This window comes from Pelodiscus sinensis, chromosome 6, assembly GCF_049634645.1.
Source record: "Pelodiscus sinensis isolate JC-2024 chromosome 6, ASM4963464v1, whole genome shotgun sequence".
NCBI classification, from domain to species: Eukaryota; Metazoa; Chordata; order Testudines; family Trionychidae; genus Pelodiscus; species Pelodiscus sinensis.
Window position 1 is genome coordinate 15,234,258 of NC_134716.1, and position 18,430 is coordinate 15,252,687.

Below are 18,430 nucleotides of genomic sequence, written 5' to 3' on the forward strand. Positions count from 1 at the left end.
TATAAACAAACACTTATTCACTACTATCTAAACTATACCACTAAGCTTGCACACCTAAATCTTGGTCAATGCTGATTATGCCCTGTATGTATCATGTAACTTCTTAAAGCAAAACTTTTAGTCTCAGATAATCCAAGCATGACACCCAGATATACAAATCCTCTTTTCTTAATTTGTGTACCGTCTCAGTTTTTATTTCAAACATTACCTTTAATAAAAATATTTTGAACCTGTTAATTTGTATAGAAACATTTTCTTAATTAAGATTATATTCTGATGCATGAGAAACTAATAAATTTGGATCATCTTTGTTTTCATTCAGGTGGTGTGTTATTTGAACCTGTATCACTAGGAAGCATGCAGGCTAGTGATACATAATAGTAAAGTATTTAATTTTGCATTGATTGTAAAACACATTCTCTCATGGTCTTCAGAGGTATGAAAATGTATACTAATTGTGACTCTGCCTCACAGAACTTATTTAAAATAAAAGAAGCTGTAATCTAATTAATTACCAAGGAAACTCTTTTGGAGGAAAGTTTATTTCAAAGATAATGCTATTTCTAACAAAAAAACCCATATTATTCAAAGATAAACTATCATTTTAAAAATCTCATTAAGTTATCTGCGGTATCTCTTTCCAGATAGTCAGAGGCACGTGATTCTCTGATTGGTCTGTGCCAGTTCTAAAAACAATGGTGAGGTCACAATGATCTACTTTGGAATGTGACACTGATGACTGTAAGAGGAAACTGTGAGGCAGATCCAGGATAATGACTGGAGACACAGGGCAGTTTTCCCTATGAATTCCATATTTTTTCTCTTTTTATCTCTGCTTATTTTTGCAGGGACTACCAAAAAGAAAATTTCATCTTCTAAAGGTATGGTCTCATCAATACCTCTATATGGTGAGAATGGTTAAGATAGTCCATTGTTAGTTCTAGGAACAGACTAAATGTTTTTTCTCTGAAATTGTTAGAAGGGTTTTTGTTTGTTCTTGATTAAACTACTATATGGGTTTTTTTTCTCCAGAAATAATCTGTTCCCCTCCATAGCGCTTTTAGCAGTGTATTCTTGAAAATGTATTAACTAAATCCTACTTAGTCATCCCTTGGTGTGCTGTAGGGTGGAAAGGTAGTGAACTGAGCTTCTCCAACATCCCATTTTTGCATCTCTGCAGAACCTAGTTAGAATGCTGCTGCTAAAGCTCAGTCATGGGTAGAGTTCTGCATGGATACAAAATTTGTATCCACCTCTGTATCCACACAAATGAGCTGTGGATCTCCGCACTGACATCTGCAGATGCAAAATGGATATCCACAAATTTGCAGGGCTCTACATACATTTTTTTTATGTGCATCCACATTCATATCTGCAAAGATGAGCCAGATAAATCTGTGTTGACATGGATGTGGATACCTGCAGATATAATGCAGATACCAGTGGATTTCCAGGGCTCTAATCATGGGGTAAGGAAGGGCACATTAGTTTGCCCAGTGGAAATCCACGACTATAAAAGGTCTGCTGAATGGATACATATGGTAGAAGGCCTGTCCCTTGTCTTCCCTGCTCTCCACTCCAATACTCTTCTAACGACAACAAAATCTGGTCTTTAGGAACTTTGGATCTGCCATATCAAATGAACATTGGTCAGTACTCTGCTGGGGTGATGCCAATCCCTGTTGCTTCAGAGGAAGATGAATACATTCTTATTGCACATAGTCTGCCATCATAGGCACATTTCATTAGGGTGTGTACCCAAAGAATTTTTTTAAATGTACTTTGACCCCCCCCCATTAGCCACACCCCTGACCCCTGTTAACCACGCCTCTGGCCCCCATTAGACACGCCTATGGAGGTAACCCTCTCCAGGCAAGATGGGTACATGACCAAAAGTAACAAGTGTTGTGTGACCCCCCCCAAGGACTTTTCCCACCATCCTCCTACCAATAGGGATTAGTTTGGCCCCCACCCAACCTCCCTCCCCACATGCAACTATCCTGCAATTGCATTAACCCAATGTGTGTGACATTAATGCGAGGGTGGAGAGGCTGGGGGGGAGGAGGGGGAAGTGTTCCCTCTGAGAGTTTCCTCCCATGAGCAGAATGAATTTTGTGTTGTGCACCAGTACTGAGTTCATGTGGCTTGTTTGGATGTGCCATTGTGGCACCCAAGTTATTAATGAAGTATCTACCTTTCCACTCTGCTGCCATGTCTCCTCCCCTTGCTCATTCAACTCCCCTGGTGCCTGCTGCCCCCCGAACTCCTCACCCTCCTCTGCTGTCCTGACTCCTGCCCTTCTCACTGCCCTCAGCCTTCCTGAGACCTGCCCCCCCTCCACCAGCCCTTCACTCCCCACTGTGCCCACTCCTCCAGTAGCCCCACTCTGATCATGTGAGCTACCCCTCCTCATCCCCTCGTCTAACACCTCCCTCGCCTCTCTCCTCTGGTGCTGGTCCCTCCCCTGCAGGTGTCTGCCCTTCTGCTTCACCCCCAGAATCTCCTGGCACCTGCACCTTCCCTTACCCCTACACCCTCCTGGTGCCTCCCCCTTCACTCACTGCCCCTGCACCCTTTGCCTTTTTCCCTGATGCCCTTCCCCTCACCAGCCTCTGCCCCCATTCTCCTCATGCCCCTGTGCCCTCACACGACTTGCTCCAACCCCACCTTCCTCATGCCCACCCCTTCTGTCAAGCCTTCCCCCAGCACCTCCCCCTCCAATCCCCAATGCCCTTCCCCTCTCCTCTTCCAGCATCACCCTGCCCCCTCCCACTGACACCTCCCCTCCTGCCCTTTTCCTCATTGTCTCCACTGCCCCCCGTAGCATTTGTGTCTCCTCTACCTTGTCCCTTTGGTGCCTTCTCCTTTCTTCCCCCTAGCCCCTCCCCCTCTGTACAAGCCCCTTCCACCTCTTCCCCTTTCTTCCTCCTCCACCCTCCCCCACCACAAAAGCCCCTTCCTCTCCCACCCCTTCGTCTTATTCCTCCCCCTTCCTTACCTTCAGCTTCTGCCTGACAGCTTGCAGGCTGGAGTCATAGCCAGCCCAAGCTGCAGGGTGGGGGAGGTGCACTCCCAGGGGGCTGTGTGGTGCTGCAGGGACGGGGTGCTGCACGGTGCTGCAGGGACGGGGTGCTTCATGGTGCTGCAGGGACGGGTGCTGCCGGGATGCGCAGGGGTACCCCCAGGGTACCACACGGTGCTGCTGGGCCAGGTGCCAGGCGGGGGCGCCCCTGGAGCGCCGTGTGGTGCTGTAGGGTGGGGCCCTGGCCGCAAAAATGGCTCAGGCTGCCATCTATAGTCGGGCCCCAGCTGCTTTTGGAGCTGGGCCGCTGGATTTTAAAGTTCCTGGCATTTCCCCTCTCACCTGTTGCACAGTGTTTGAGGACGCTGTGCATGCGCTCTCTCTGCCCCACAGTGCCCAGTAGATGGCTGCAGGGAATTTAAAGTGAGGGGCTGTGGCACTCCGTCACAAATCCCCCTCTTCCTCCAGCACCTGCTGGCTAGCCCCAGACATTAGGATGTGCCTGGGCACACCTGGCACACTCCATGTGCATGCCTGTGTCTGCCATGTGATCCTATGCACAAGGGAAAAATTCCTTTCTGACCCTTGCAGCATTTATCTCATACACTGAAGAATGAGGTTGGATTACACTTATCCTACTATGAATAACTATACGAATTATTTTTGAACATAGTTACCCAACTTTTAGAAAAATTCAGACACATTATTTGACTTGATGATCTCCGTGAATAGTCAATTTCATTGGCTGAATCTGCATTGCATGAAGTAATGTTTTCTTTTGTTTTCATTAACTATAATTTCATGCTATGTTTCTTATACTGTTGGATAATAAGATTGGTGTGATTTCCCCCAATTTGAAAAAAATAATTTTTCCCAGAAAAATAAAACAAAACCTGTGAAACTATCAAAAAATCAGACATAAGATTTATTAAAGGAAAATAAATTTCATTCACTTCACAAAATACATTGCCTGATATGAAATCATGCAGTTCTGTAAGCAAAATATAACACAATAATTGAATCCCTACTTGACTAAGTAATTAGGCCTATGGAAGGCCTTTCATGGCTTCCCTGAGAAACCGATATATTTTTAGCAAGTTGTTTGCTTCTTCAGCAATTAACATTTTGGAGTTTTCACCAAACCAATCAAAATGTGCTAAACCCGAACAACTGACTCTTTGCTGATTGGACAGGACTGCAGGTCTTTTAAAAACTGACATAAGTGATAATTCAACTGTCTTGACTTCCATGAATTTACTTCCATAATTTCCAACCATTTTGATGTAACAATCTCATTCAAAACCATAGATTTGGGGGTAAAAACTTAGTTGCTATAGTTTGAACCTAAAAGAGAAGAACAAAACTCAGAATTGCTTTCCAACAGTTATTCTCAGATGTTACTTTTTGTTCTGGGCTTAACATCTGGAATCAGTTATACTAAGTAAGTCCTGGAAAGGCTACATAGCTTATCTGTATAATTTCTTGATTTCATCCATGTGTAGTTCCAGGCTTCTGTTGTTCAAGATGGGTTTCCACTGGCATTATGACTATGTCCTCAATAGTGTTGTCAGCCTGAAATTTTTCAACTGAAATATCCTTCAAATAGTCTCTGTATATGTGCTAGGTATTGATTCCAGTCCTTCTTGTGTTCAAGGCAAATTTCCACATACTTAGGGTAGCAGAATGCAAATGTGACACAGGTTAATTCTCTAATTTGGTCAATAGCGTTCTTCAGGCTATTCTTTACTGCACTAGCTGCCAACACTCCCCAAAGATGCACAGCCATGGATTACTATGGAGGAGTCACAATGACAGTTTTGTATCATTAAATGATTTACCTATGTTGGGGGGGGGGGGGGAAGGGCAAAGAGGAGGCCACAAGTAATAGGATTTACAAGCTCTTCAGCATATTGATACCATATAGAAATGCTGGGACTAGACTAGGTTTCTGCTAAGTGAGAGGATGGGCTGAGAGATTTTTTCCCCTATGATCCCATCCTCTCCCTGCTTCTTGGAAACATGGCTTATTTTGGTCTATTTGTACTTCTGTACTGCATTCCTTGTCTCAAGCACCATGACAGACATTCCCGGACTGAATTGAAAATGTTCTGATTAGCATTTTCAGGAGCTGCTGATGAAGTAGGAAGCTGCATCTGAGTTTCACCAAAGGATGAAATTAAGTATCAATATGTTACCCTGCGAGTGCAGAAAAATATGCAGGATTTAGAAATAAATGCCATATTATGAAAGACTGCCAGCATTTTTAAAACCTATGGAATTGTATTATTTTTAGATCTATCTGTTGCAGCAAATAAAATTATTAGCATGTCTCCGATCATCAGTAAAGATAGTAAAAAAATTATCAGTTTTGATAACTAATTTGCCCCACTTTTCTAGACTACCATAACTTACCTTTACCTGTCAATGACTTGGAGCAGGACGATGATGAGGAAGATGATAATAACTACGTGGTACAAAATCCTGTGGACCATGAGATCTTTTTAGAAACAGGTGAAGTTTTAAAACTCCAAAATATAGATCTAACAGCAGAAATATACCAGAAATGTCAATACAATCATCTACAAATTACAACTTTACAAATGTTAGTGAAATTATTTTTCTTTTATACCATATTACTTGTTCCAGTGAAAATGTATGTTCACAATTCATCAAGAATTCTTTGTTCTTTATAATCCTCTACCATGCAAAAGAACTCACTCTATAGAGTCCTACTTAACAGGATGCTATATAGGCATAGGAATCCTCACAGCGGGTCCCTTTGCAGTATTAGATCACAGAAATATACATACAATATATTATTAGTTATTCTAGCAACAGCTGTAAGCTTTCTATGGCAGGTCTCCAGCCGCCCTGGGATCCCTGTCCTACTGTTAGTAAAATTTAAACACTAAATAATTAATACAATCATGACTTAGATAAGGTAGCATTGCTCTAACACTAAAAACATTTTAAATATACGGATTTGTAATGTGATGGACAATGAACTGTGTAGATTTATAAAATGGGCCCTAGATATGTATAGATTTCTATTTAACTAGTTCTTTCTGTAATATTTTGGACTAAATCATGAAGCACTTGATATTTCTTTAAGCAAAACTAATTAAAATCTCTATTAAATTTGTATCTGTACTGTAGAATAGAATAAAACAGATTACAAATAAAACTTTATATTTAAAACGTATATCTTAACTGCACTGCAGGCTGCTAAACAACAGTAAACATACATTTCCAAAGGAGAGTGCCATGGCTGCTCTCACAAAAATGACAAATTCATTAGGCCTCTACAAATTCACACTTGCCTCCACAAATGAGGTAGTTGCATGCACAACTGGGTAGTTATCTATACATTTTCACAGTTATATGCATTATCCTCTCCTTGGAAAAAAGTGGCCTTATATGTCAAGATAAGAATGTAATTGATTTTTAAAATTTATTTAGGCATTTCTACAAGTTCACCTGTGTCCAAAGATGTGTTAATGCTGAAGAACAGTATGGAGAATTTACGGGAATACTGTAAGTAGCAGAAGTCACCATTTAAAAACCTGTATGAAGGAACTTAAATAATTGTGAAGCATCTTAGGAGTAGTGGGGCATGAGGAAAGATGAAACCATCTGGTAATGAAAAAACAGTTAACACCCAGCTACAACTGGCATGATTGTGATGTAAATATCTGATGGATGGATGTTAAAACTAGAAATTCTAATGTAGCCTCAAATTATTAAAAAGTCTCACTTAAAAAGGTAGCTGTGTTAGTCTGTAACTTTAAAAACAACGGGTGGTCCTGTGGCACTGTTTAGAGACTAACAAACATATATAATATCATGCGCTTTCATGGACAAAATCCACTTTTTCCAGATGAGCTGATGAAAAGTTCATCTGATGAAGTAGATTTTGCCCACAAAAGCTCATGATACTATATACATTTGTTAGTCTCTAAATGGTGCCATGGGACTACCAATTGTTTTCAAACTGTTAACCCACTCTTGGACTGTGTATATGGAAGGGAAGGAGTTCTATTGCCATTCTACTTTTTAGTACAGTATTTTGTGTCAATAGCATAAGTCTACAGAAATTATTTGTGATAGAATGTGACTTGTGAGGAGAAGAGAAAAGCAACGGGATCTCACAGATTTTCCATTTATAACTGAGAAACTCAGAAGATTTCTCCTACACCTCTTACCTGCTAATTTAGAGAGATCCACATTGTTGGTGACTGATGCTTGAAAGGAACGATCATTTGGAACCCGTACCTACAATGGTCTATTATAGGATTATAATTCATTATAGGATTGTACAATATCTTTGTGAAGCCAGAACATGCTGCTACTTAAATGTTTCATTTTGGGGATAAAAATATTGGAATAATGCTAGTTTCAAACTAAATTTTATTCCAAACTTTCTTTACTTTTCAAAACAAACATTGCTGCTAGCAAATGACTCTTTTTTAATGGATGTTACATTATCTTTAATTATTTTATTTATTTGTACAATCATTGCTTCCTGACGCAAAAGATAGCATGTGCAGATGGTTACGAAATCTTTCCAGTTTTAATCAAAATTGTTTCTTTAGTATGTTTTTACAATCCAATCCTGAACCACTTGTACAAATGAGAATGTGGGCTGGCCATAATTGACATAGCTTCTACAGCTTGTGCTATTTCACACAAAGAATGATGTGCGAATGCTGACCCCCAAAACCTATTGGGATCCCTACCACCTGATACTGGAGAAATGTTAAAGATTACCTTAAGTAAAAGACAGAGGGTACGTCTACACTAGCTCGTTACTTCGAGCTAGGTAGGGTAATGAGGGCAAGCGGAGTTGCAATGAAGCCCGGGATTTAAATATCCCAGGCTTCATTTGCAAGTTCCTGGGCGCCGCCATTTTTAAATCCCCCTTAGTCCAAACTCCGTGCCCGCGGCTACACGCGGCACGGAGTAGGTAGTTCGAATTAAAGATCCTAATTCGAACTACCGTTACTCCTCATTCCACTTTAACATTCCATGAGGAGTAACGGTAGTTCGAATTAGGATCTTTAATTCGAACTTCCTACTTCGTGCCGCGTGTAGCCGTGGGTATGGAGTTCAGACTAAGGGGTATTTAAAAATGGCAGCGCCCGGGAACATGCAAATGAAGCCCGGGATATTTAAATCCCGGGCTTCATTGCAACTCCGCTTGCCCTCATTAACCTACCTAGCTCGAACTAACGAGCTAGTGTAGACGTACCCATGTTTGTCAACCTACACACATGCACAATTCACACCAGGGATATGAGTCACATTATCTTCCACTATGTGGCAGCCAAAACGACAAATGGGAATACAGAATCAGTAAGAATAGGTTGGCAAAAACCTGTATTTAGATATCAGAATTTTTTCACGTGTCCATTCCTATAGTAACTTCTTACCTTTAAAAATCTTATTGTACTCACACTATTTGTATATTTAATCTTCTAGTGAAATTGCTCTCAATCAAAAAAGCTGAAGAAGAACAACTAGATTCTGAAATAGAGGCTTCAGAAGGTAAGAATACTCTGGAAGTTTTTAATAGTTAGTATTGCTCTTATAATCATTTGCTGTAATATGCTAAAAATGAAAAGAACTTTAAAATACTCCTCTGACATGATTTTCTTTTTGCATTCATTGGAGCCATGATTTGGACTTGACTCCCTGGCAGCCCAGGGAAAGTTCCCTAACAAGCCAGTTTCTCTCTATGGCCCAAAAAATATTTAGGTATACAAAGTATAAGAGCTTCAACCAGAAAGATTGGGAGAGCCTCCTCCTCCACCTCAAACATGCTGGTAGTTAGAGGACTCTCTTGCATCCAACTCCCTATTACAATCAAGAAGAGGTAGGATCAGCTCTGGGCCTCCCACATTCCAACTGAGTGCGCTCTGCTACAAGGCTACTTTGGCTTTAGCACCTATCACTAGGAGCAGGTTCACTGCTGTGAAACTCAGACTAAGGCTTTGTCTAGACTACATCCCTCTTTCGACAGAGGGATGTAAATTAGACACTTTGAAATTTCAAATGAAGCGGGGATTTAAATATCCCATCCTTCATTTGCATAATCATGTTATGGTGCTCTTTTGAAAGTAAAACTAGATGCGTCTAAAAAGTCTAGATGCGGTTCTTTTGAAAACAGCAGGCTTGTACTGTACTCCTGAGAATATTTAAATCCCTACTTCATTTGCAATTTCAAAGTGTCTAATTTACATCCCTTTGGGTACGTCTAGACTACCGCGTTTTGTCGATGGAAGTTTTGTCGACAGATACTGTCGACAAAACTTCCGTCGACAAAGAGCGTCCAGACACATTGAGTTCTGTCGACAAAGCAAGCTGCTTTGTCGACAGAACTCTGTAGTCTGGACGCAACATTACAGGCAATAACACCTTCTGTCGACAGAGTTCTGTCGACAGAAGGTGTTATGCCTCGTAAAATGAGGTATACCAGCGTCGACAAAACTGCTGAGTTCTGTCGACGTTATGTCGACAGAACTCAGCGGTAGTATAGACGCTGGTATAGTTTTGTCAACAAAACTAGGTAGTCTAGACACACCCTAAGTCAAAAGAGGGATGTACTCTAGACACAGCCTAAGATTGGCACCCCCCTCTTACCCAAAGGCAAGTAGCATCCAGCTCATGTGTTGTCAGTTCTGCAAAGAGATATCTATTACAGAGATTAACAAGAATTACATACAAATATTTTGCACTGAATTGGACAGAAACAAATAAAAATTGGACCTGAATTAGATCATTAAAGTCAGCAGATTAAGTTAGTTAAAAACAAAAGAACTGCTGACAAAATGATGGGTAAGGAGATAGAAAACAAAGCCAGGTCTAATACAAAGACAGTAAATTCTCTTTTTACTATTTGAAGGACTATGTCTATCATTTTACCAGCACAAAGATTTTTATTCGCAGACAACAGAATGTAATACACTAAACAGTTTTGTCTGACAGTGCAAATATATAACTGAATGTTTCTTCATAGGGATGCTTATCAGATAGTCGACTTGATTAGTCGCTTCCCCCTGTCTTGCTGCCTCTATTAGAGAGAGGCAGCAAGCGGGGGAGCAGGAGACGGAGCTGCGGGGAACTGGTAAAGCCGGTTCCCCCCAGCACTGTCTCTGTGGGGGGCAAAGAAGGCAGAGGCACAGCAGGAAATGGCACGAGCGGGGACTGCTTCAGTCCCCACTTGTACCAGTTCCCACTGCAGGCGTTTGCTTTTGAAATGTTCAAGAACCCTGTGGGGCTCTTGTACATTTCAAAAGCAGAAGTGCCTCAGGGAGCACGGGGTGAGCAGGAACTCAAAGCAGTCCGCACTCACTCCAAGCTCTCTGTGGCACCCCTCCCCCTTGCTGTAGCAAGCATGGGACAGGAGCCAGTACTGGGGGGAGACAGCTGGAAAGTCAGTTCCCCCAGTATCATCTCAGGGGTGCCACCTGTCCCCACTGCTGCCTCTAATGGGGGGGGGGGGGATAGAGGATGCTGCTGCAAAGCAGCCCCTGTCCACAGGGGTCAGGGCAGTGGACAGGGCTGGCTATGGACAGGGCTATCCACTGCAAACAGGTAGTGCTGGACTCAATGCGAGCTGGGACAAAGCATTGCTGGCTCACACTGATAGCGGCGCCTCTGCATTTTAAATTTAGTAAGAGCCCAGTGGCTCTTAATACATTTTAAGTGCAGAGCTGCAGCGCAGGTGGCTTTGGAGCCGGCACAAGCCAGGACTGCTCAGTCTTGGCTCGAGTTGACTCCTCTGGAGCTATCCCTGCTGCAGCTCTGCAGAAGCGCTTATCAACTATCTTATAGTCAATAGACAGTGAATTGACTATACAATTAGTCAAATAATTGCATTTTAACATCCTTAATTCTTTGCTTTTTCTTTCATTAAATATGGTGACACATTGCCCTATACTTTCAAGAACTTTTGGAGTGCTTTGTTTTTTGTTGTTATTATTTTGCGTGGGTGGTTTTTTTTTTTTTTTTTGCTGTTAGTGGAATGACTATTCTGAACAGTGAATAGTCTTTGCAACTCTTTTTTTCTAGAATCCAAATTTGGACCTCATTATCTCAACATTATCACTCAAGGCCCAATGGAGGAATCACTTAGTGGAGGTATGATGAAATCATCAGAACATCTTTCACAATTAAAAAGGCAAAATTAAAATTTAATATTATTGTAATAATAAATTACATAGTAATACTGACTTCTCAAAATATTCTGAATGCAATTGACAAAAAAGAAATTAGCACAGAAAACTGAATTAAAGCCTTCAACTTCTTGAAGGGAGGTTCCAGAGAGGATGGAGAAAGGCTGTTCACAGTAGTGACGGATAGCAGAACAAGGAGCAACGGTCTCAAGTTACAGTGGGGGAGGTCTAGGTTGGATATTAGGAAAAACTATTTCACTAGGAGGGTGGTGAAGTACTGGAATGGGTTACCTAGGGAGGTGGTGGAATCTCCATCCCTAGAGGTTTTTAAGTCTCAGCTTAACAAAGCCCTGGCTGGGTTGATTTTGTTGGGATTGGTCCTGCCTTGTGCAGGGGGCTAGACTTGATGACCTCCTGAGGTCTCTTCCAGCTCTATGATTTGATGATTATGTTTAACCTGTTAACTGATTAAAGGGGGGCTGGGCAGAGGGGTTGCTCTAGCCCAGCTGAGATGGAGTGCTTCTCCCTTGCCCCCGCTGTGGCTGGGCTGGAGTGGCTCCCCTGCCACAGACAAGGGCCTGCCCCCCACGGACAGGGGCTACTTCGGCCAACCAGCCAGAGCAGCCTCTGCCAGTGCTGTGTCTCTTGGGACAGGCCAGCCATGGACAGGAATTGCTGGAGCAGTTGGAGCAGTCCCTGCCTGCAGTGGACCCTGCAGGACCGGGGCAGCCACCTGCCTTCAGTGGACAGGGAGCTGCTCCAACCTCTACCAATTAACCGGAACTCCTAAGCCTAACCCGTTAAGGTGAGGCTTACCGGTTAACCAATCACATCCTTACTCACAACACTGCTAGCAAGTATGAAAGTATTATTTTCTCTACTTTAAAGATAGGGAAGCTGTGGTACAAAAAGGTACAAGCATTTAGTCCTGCGCTTTGAACTGTAGAACATGCATCAGAACCAAATTCTTGAAGAATTTTCTAGTCTGTATCTCTGACATTATTTTTGTCTTCTGTGAACAACCAAAGGTTGCATTTTGCATCTGGGTTGACCTAGGAAGAATATATTGCCCTTATCTCAAAGGTCTACATGGGCATTCACTGAAGCAATAAGGGCCACTTGTTTAAGCAAAGGCAGAATTTGAACTTTAGTCATATAGTCTTTTTCTCTTTGGGCTTACTTGCAAAGTGCCTAATAATAACATATTAATTTATGCCTTTGGCAAAGCAAATTACCATGTGTCTAAATTGCTTGTTTCTCCTGAACATTTTCAAAAAATAAGTTTACCTTTCTTTGTTTCCATGTCAAGGATATCTTAGCAAAAATATTTTAAATAGAAAATTTAATTATAAGGAAAAAATGGCTCTACAAAATATTTATCTACTATACATTTGAGAGTGTTTGTTTGCTCAATAGCTCCTCCTAAATGAGAAGTGCTAAGACCACCAAATTAAGTATACAACTTCCTCTTCTTATAACTTAAAGCAATGTAAAGACTTGGTTGTGCCAGGAAAATGGGATGTGTCTGGAATGGGACTGCTTCTCATAAAACCCTTCCTTCCCCTCCCCGCCCATCTGGGACTGTCCCTGCCTTAAACCTTCCTCCCCACAGGCACCCTTTAGGCAGGACGGGGCGGAGGGGATGGGAGGGCGGGGGCTGAAGCTCCTTTCTCCCAGATTTGTACAGGAACATTACTGGCTGTTCCCCTTCATCAGGAAGCCAGGGGAAAATACCCTGTTTGCTGCATTCCTCACTCTGGCTGGGGAGCACAGGGGGCAAGCAAACTTGGACCTGCCCCAGCTAGGGGACATGCAACCCTCCCCAAGCAGTACCCACTAGAGATGCGGCCGCCATGCAGAGTTGCTTCTCACTTGGCCCCAACCTTCTGCAGTCAGAGAGAACTTGGGTAGTCTTCTCTCCCCAGGGCAGCCAGCATACTGAACCCCTAATATGCACACCCACCTCAATGCAATGATTTAAATGAAGGATGGACATTTTCATTTTATTTTCCAAAAAATAAAAATTGAGTTAAGGACCCAAGCAACACTGGGCAAATATTCTCATTTATTATGAATTTGTATATTAGACTTAAACAGATGAAAATAAGTTACTTTCTCTTAATTTTACTGTGCAGTGACTTTAGTATTTCTGACTGATTCATATCATCCTTTTACAGATCAAGAACAAAACCTGTACACTTTTACAAAGACCCAATTTTTAAAGACCTATTTGCAGACAAAAGTCTAGACAGGAAATTTCTGGCTGATCTATGGAAATAGTTTTATTGTCCCTTTGAAAACAATTATGACAGGAAATTAATCAGTTTTTAGAAATTGTGTGTGTGCTAATCCGATTGCTACTGCTTATTAGAACATATTGCAATCAAGAAAATAAAGAGAATCCAAATGTAAGTCTTTAAAAAAAATCAGTGCAAGCAAAAAGCTGACTGCACAAAAACTAAAGATCACACTGAAATCTTGGCTTTATTGAAGTCATTGGCTCAAATCTCCTGGTACTGTAAATCAGCATAGCTCCATTGGTTTAAATAAAAATTACAACTGGTCCCCGAGTTGTGAACGGTCGAGTTACGACCATTCGCCTTTACAACTAAAGCGCCCATGGAGCGGTCATAATGGCGATCCCCAAGTTACGAACATGACCCGTGCTTACGAACAGCACGGTCACTATGTAACTCAATAGGGCCTGAGTTACGAACAGATCGAGTTACGGCCAAGTGTTTGGTCCGTAACTCGGAGAGAGGCTGTATGTGATTTACAACAGCTGAGAATCTGACCCTAAATTATTACATATGTGTAAATCCACAAAAAGATATAACCAAATCAAGTCATGTTGTAATAGTTACAGTGAAATAACGTATAATATGGACAACTGCTTGGAGATTACTTTATGGTATGCAGCCTTGTTTTAGCCATGTTGGTCCAGGGTATTACACAAGGTGGGTCAGAAGAGCTTTGGTTAAGCACGCCCTCTCACCAGCAGAGGTTGGTCCAATAAAAGATATTAACTCAGGCACCTTGCTTCTTCAGCTTACATTATTTTTTGTGTCCCTTATTAAGCAAATGAATTAATTTCATGTGTGGGGAATAGGGCACATTACATAATATGTTTTCACTGTATCTCAGATTTTTTTTTTTGTTTTCCAACAGAACAGGATAACCAAATTCCTGAATCCAATGTGACAGACTATCACCCAAGAAACATGTTTTTTAAACCAGTACCAAGTAAGAACACAGTACAGTACTTAAAATAATCTTATTGATTTCCCAGGTAACTTTCTGGGATCCTGTAGATGGTAGTGCTCAAGAACACTGAGGATTACTAGATCATCTTCTATATTCTGGGAAGATTGTTTTGATCAAACTAAAAATGTTAATAGATCTCTGCACTCCCTGGGGGCTGTTAAACTTCTACTAAAACTTCCCTTGTCATAGGTACAGATTTGGGCGTGGCAGTGTTCTGAAGAGCTTTACTTTGGGCCATGTTGTGGTTCTGTATGCAAAGGTTAAATAAACAGGCCTCAAGCCTGGGAATTATACAGTAACATAGCTAGCTTTTTTATCAGTCTGCTAATTTGTCGATGCAGAACCTACTGCCACAATCATTTTAAAAAAATAATTATTTCTACATATATGATATTAGTTATTTGAATGTCTTTGGTCTGATTTATTTTATTTTATTTTTCTAGTGTCAGATAAGGATGATATTATTCAACAGAAGGCAGCAAATGTAGGACGAAAAAAAGACTTAAGGGAAACACTAATGCTTGCTGTATCATCTACAACTCTTATCATTTTAATAATATTTATGATATGCTGTGGTGTAACTCTCAACCAGTTCAGCAAACAAAAAAAGTAAGTCTTCCTATCACATGTAGTCTGAATCCCAGGAGGAGGCTATGATGAGAATACCAGCTCTGTACAGACCTCCCCATTGCAACTCCAGTGTAAAATAGCTTAGTTCTTCTCTGCTGTAATGCTGGAAACATCCAACTTAAAAGATCTCAGTTATTTCTACTTCCCCTAAGAAAATAGCTCTTTTGCCTCAAGAGCTCAGGTTTTTACTCTTGGAAGTGCAAGGCAGGTCTATTGTTTCTGGTTATGCACAACAGTGCTGTCTAATGCATCGTGTATAAGAATAGACCGCAGAATGTCCTCCACAAACCTGATATATTTCTTTAAAAATATTCATATTCCAGTAGAATATTAACACATCAAAGAAAACTGCTGCTCTTCTCTAGCGCACAGAAGTGGTAAAGCAGTTTATTAGTGAAGAATAATGTTTTTATAATGAAAATAGTTAGATGCTGATTGATAGCATATGCTTTGAGAAAATATAATTAAATGTTGAAATACACCTAGGTTGTGAGATGTCAGGTTGCTACTGTTAACATTTAAGTGATACTATGATATTATGTAGAGCAGTGCAAAATGTTTAGCAACCAAATATAAACAAACTAAACTTTTATTTTCTCTCATGCTTGTAAAAAGATGCACACACATTCAACCCCTTTGGTAACATTTTCCCAAGTGAAAAGCAAAAAAATCACCAAAAAATGCACAAAACAATGTTGAATGAGGAATTCTATGTACCACAAAGGTTCTTATCAAATACATGAACTTTTCCTGCTTAGTTGTTAAAACCTTGAAAAGTGGAAGCTTGGTAATTTCTATGCAGCTTCAAGAGTGTCTAGTGTGTTTGTTCTCAACATGATATTTAATGAGTAAAATGCTTTTCTTTCTGTGTTTTAGGGGTTCTGGTAATAACTCCAACACTTATGCTGAACAACAGAAACTGAAATATCTATCTTATTTTCAGCCTTTGGAAGGAGTATCTGATTCTTCTTTTTCTAAAACTGCAAATAGTAGTAATATGTGGGATGAAAAAACACTATCAGCAATACAGAGCAATACGCAGTCAAGACACTCAAAATCTAGAACATTATCCGGTATACAGTCAGTAGATGATGTATCCTCAATTTCTGATGAATCAACTCGCAGTGGAGCTACTTCATGTAAAGCCTCAAATAGGGGAGAAAATGAGCTGTAAACCAATCATCTGAGTGCAGGACTGACATAACCTTGTACCCTGATGCTGTTTGGTTTTGAAAAACCTGCAGCTACTTTTATAAAAATAGCATGCATTTGTGATTCATTAAAAATTATAACTTACAATTCCGTGGAGGAAACAGAGCTAACATTAAATTCTGGTACAAAGGGGATAAGGAAAAGGGACTTGAAATTAAATCTGGATCACAAATGTTTGCAGGAATACTCTATATGCATCAGAATCAAGGGTGAAAGGAACAGAACAGGCTCGGCTTTTAAATACTGTCATCTGCACAATGCTACACCTAGGCAAAAAGAAGACTTAGGTCTTTTCAAGGAGCTCTGTTACTGTGATTTACGATGGTGACATGGTGAAGTAAATTCAAGAGGCCAGATAAGCCAATACCAAGGGCATATACAGTGTAGGTTTGTAATGATGTAATCTCTGAGCAATAAATCACCTTTTTGAAAAAAAATTCAATAGCTACCCTGTATCAAAAAAAGTTATTAAAGATATTAGCACTAATTAATTTTTTAATTGAGAATTAACTGAGAATTACTGTAAAAATAGCCTTCCAAGTCTGAGAGACAAATAAGAATACCTGGGTTTAATGAACATTTTTGTAAATAATGGCTGCATTTCAGCAGAATCATTCCAGTATGTAGACTCCAGTACTGCAACTTGTTGAGGGCAGCTGGCATTCCACTGGAATCAGTGGGCTTGATGTAGGTGCAGGAGTAAAACACTGTGGCTATATCTACACTACGGGTGCATCTACACTGGCCGCGAGTATTTGCACAAGAACACAGACTTTGTACTGTACAAAATCAGTGGTTCTTGTGCAAATACTCCAACGCTCCCACTCAAGGATAAGCCCTCTTGCGTAAGTATTCTTGCGCAGGAGGGCCAGTGTAGACAGCCAAGTTAATTTCTTGCGCAAGAAAGCCCGATGGCTAAAATGGCCATTGGAGCTTTCTTGTGCAAGAAAGCGTCTACACTGGCACGGATGTTTTGTGCAAAAGCCTATGCAAATGAAGCAATGATTAGCATTTTCTCGTGCTTCATTTGCATATTGTCTTCTGATCAGTTTTTTGCACTAGGGGTTTTTGGGATCTTGTGCATAAAGGGGTTTTTGTGCAAAAAGGAAATGTCCACACTGCTTGTTTTTGAGCAAAAACCCCTAGCGCAAAAACAGATTGGAAGAGAGTATGCAAATGAAGCATGAGAAAATGCTAATCCGCGCTTCATTTGCTAGGCTCTTGTGGCAAAACTCGTAGTGTAGACGTAGCCTGTGTGACTCTGCAGCTCAAAGATGGTATGCTAACATCTGGTTCCTATCTGAACTAACAGTGGAAAATGCAATGTGGTGGTTCTTCTAAATAGAGAGTACCACATTTATACTTTTAAGTGGGAAATTAACTCTTATTTGTCCAATTTGTATCTTACATTCCCCATTTTTCACCCTCTCCCCTCCCCTATTATCACAAATGTGTTGCTGTGACTACTAAACACAAGCAGCACATTAAGTGGACAGATTTTGCGATTCTGCTGCTGATAATGCTGATTCTTCTGTGAAAGTGGCAGGGGAAGGAAAGTGCTATGGCAGAGACAGCGACACAGGTATGATCTTCCTAGGGCAGTGGTTTGCAATTTGTTTCAGTTCACGAACCACCAGGCCAAACAAAAAATGTTCGTGGATCACCTCCTTTTTGAGACATGATAAAAAAGAGCAGACAATGAACATAACATAGTGGTGTGGAGAGGGCTGATAAAGAAAAGTTATTTATTAGTTCCCATAATAGAAGAACTAGAGGACACCAAATGAAATTAATGGGTAGCAGGTTTAAAATTAATAAAAGGAAGTTCTTCTTCACACACCGTGTTGTCAACCTGTGGAACTCCTTGCCAGAGGAGGCTGTGAAGGCTAGGACTATAATAAAGAGAAGCTGGATAAATTCATGGAGGTTAGGTCCATAAAAGGCTATTAGCCAGGGGATAAAATGGTGTCCTTGGCCTCTGTTTGTCAGAGGCTGGAGAGGGATGGCAGGAGACAAATCGCTTGATCATTGTCTTCGGTCCACCCTCTCTGGGGCACCTGGTGCTGTCCACTGTCGGTAGACAGGATACTGGGCTAGATGGACCTTTGGTCTGACCCAGTACGGCCGT

The 18,430-nt window shown here is 41.0% G+C and overlaps 1 protein-coding gene across 1 annotated transcript; it reads left to right on the forward strand.

Annotated features, from left to right (window-relative positions):
• Positions 1-754: 754 nt before the first annotated feature.
• Positions 755-16,461, forward strand: EQTN (equatorin). Its single transcript, XM_025186765.2, has 8 exons — positions 755-881; positions 5,420-5,533; positions 6,482-6,556; positions 8,501-8,566; positions 11,093-11,161; positions 14,365-14,439; positions 14,904-15,069; positions 15,967-16,461. The coding sequence occupies exons 1-8, from the start codon at positions 803-805 to the stop codon at positions 16,262-16,264; spliced, it is 942 nt and encodes a 313-aa protein (XP_025042550.2). The 5' UTR covers positions 755-802; the 3' UTR covers positions 16,265-16,461.
• Positions 16,462-18,430: the final 1,969 nt, after the last annotated feature.